Source organism: Wasmannia auropunctata, unplaced genomic scaffold, assembly GCF_000956235.1.
Source record: "Wasmannia auropunctata unplaced genomic scaffold, wasmannia.A_1.0 LD336074.1, whole genome shotgun sequence".
NCBI lineage: Eukaryota > Metazoa > Arthropoda > Insecta > Hymenoptera > Formicidae > Wasmannia > Wasmannia auropunctata.
This window is the reverse complement of record NW_012026816.1, coordinates 5028482-5029107: the sequence shown is the minus strand read 5'-3', so window position 1 is coordinate 5029107 and position 626 is coordinate 5028482. Positions and strand designations below refer to the sequence as shown.

At 42.0% G+C, this 626-nt stretch overlaps 1 protein-coding gene across 1 annotated transcript in view; it reads left to right on the top strand.

Moving 5' to 3' along the window:
* Positions 1 to 626, top strand: part of LOC105449817 — a 14364-nt gene that overhangs the window by 12570 nt on the left and 1168 nt on the right. Inside the window, exon 4 of the mRNA XM_011689198.1 lies at positions 54 to 475. Within this exon, the coding sequence (XP_011687500.1) occupies positions 54 to 475 (422 nt within the window). The remainder of the gene's footprint in view (positions 1 to 53; positions 476 to 626) is intronic.

Genomic DNA, 626 nt, shown 5'->3' with positions numbered 1-626 from the left:
AAACACAATACGACTTGTACATTGGATGATTTGTATAATCTAATCGTTGGCAGACATTTGTATGTGAAATTGATGGTGAACATGATAAGGAAGACTATGTTTACTGAGTGGGTGAACGATTATAAGAAGAGGATGAAGAATTATGGAACGAATCTTGTTGCGTCGCGAGAAGAGACTATGATAAGTCGTGCTGAATCGCGTGAATTAATATCTGCTGTGTCGGAAGAAGATGACGACGATGGTATGCCGGCTTTGGTGCCTGCGGTATGTGTTAGCGAAAAATTGCAATCTGTTGGACATGGCGATCTTGTTGCCTCATCGTCTGCGCCGCCTGCTAAGCGAGGTGCTGTGAGTCTTGACGTGGAATCCGTTGACAAAATGAAGAGCAAGTCGTCTGGAGGTTTCGATTCCTTGTTTGATGTGCCGATCGAGTCGTATGGAATTCAGCAATATGTATCTAAAGTTGACAATAAACGTTTGTTTATTTTAAAATCACCTGGGGAGCTCGGGTATCGAATGATTCGACTTGAAATTTATGATGTAAATAAGATTATTGGATTGGATCGGCGTCAATGGTGGAAAATAGCTGAAGTTCGATCACAGTTTCTCACGTCTTCCGAATCCGA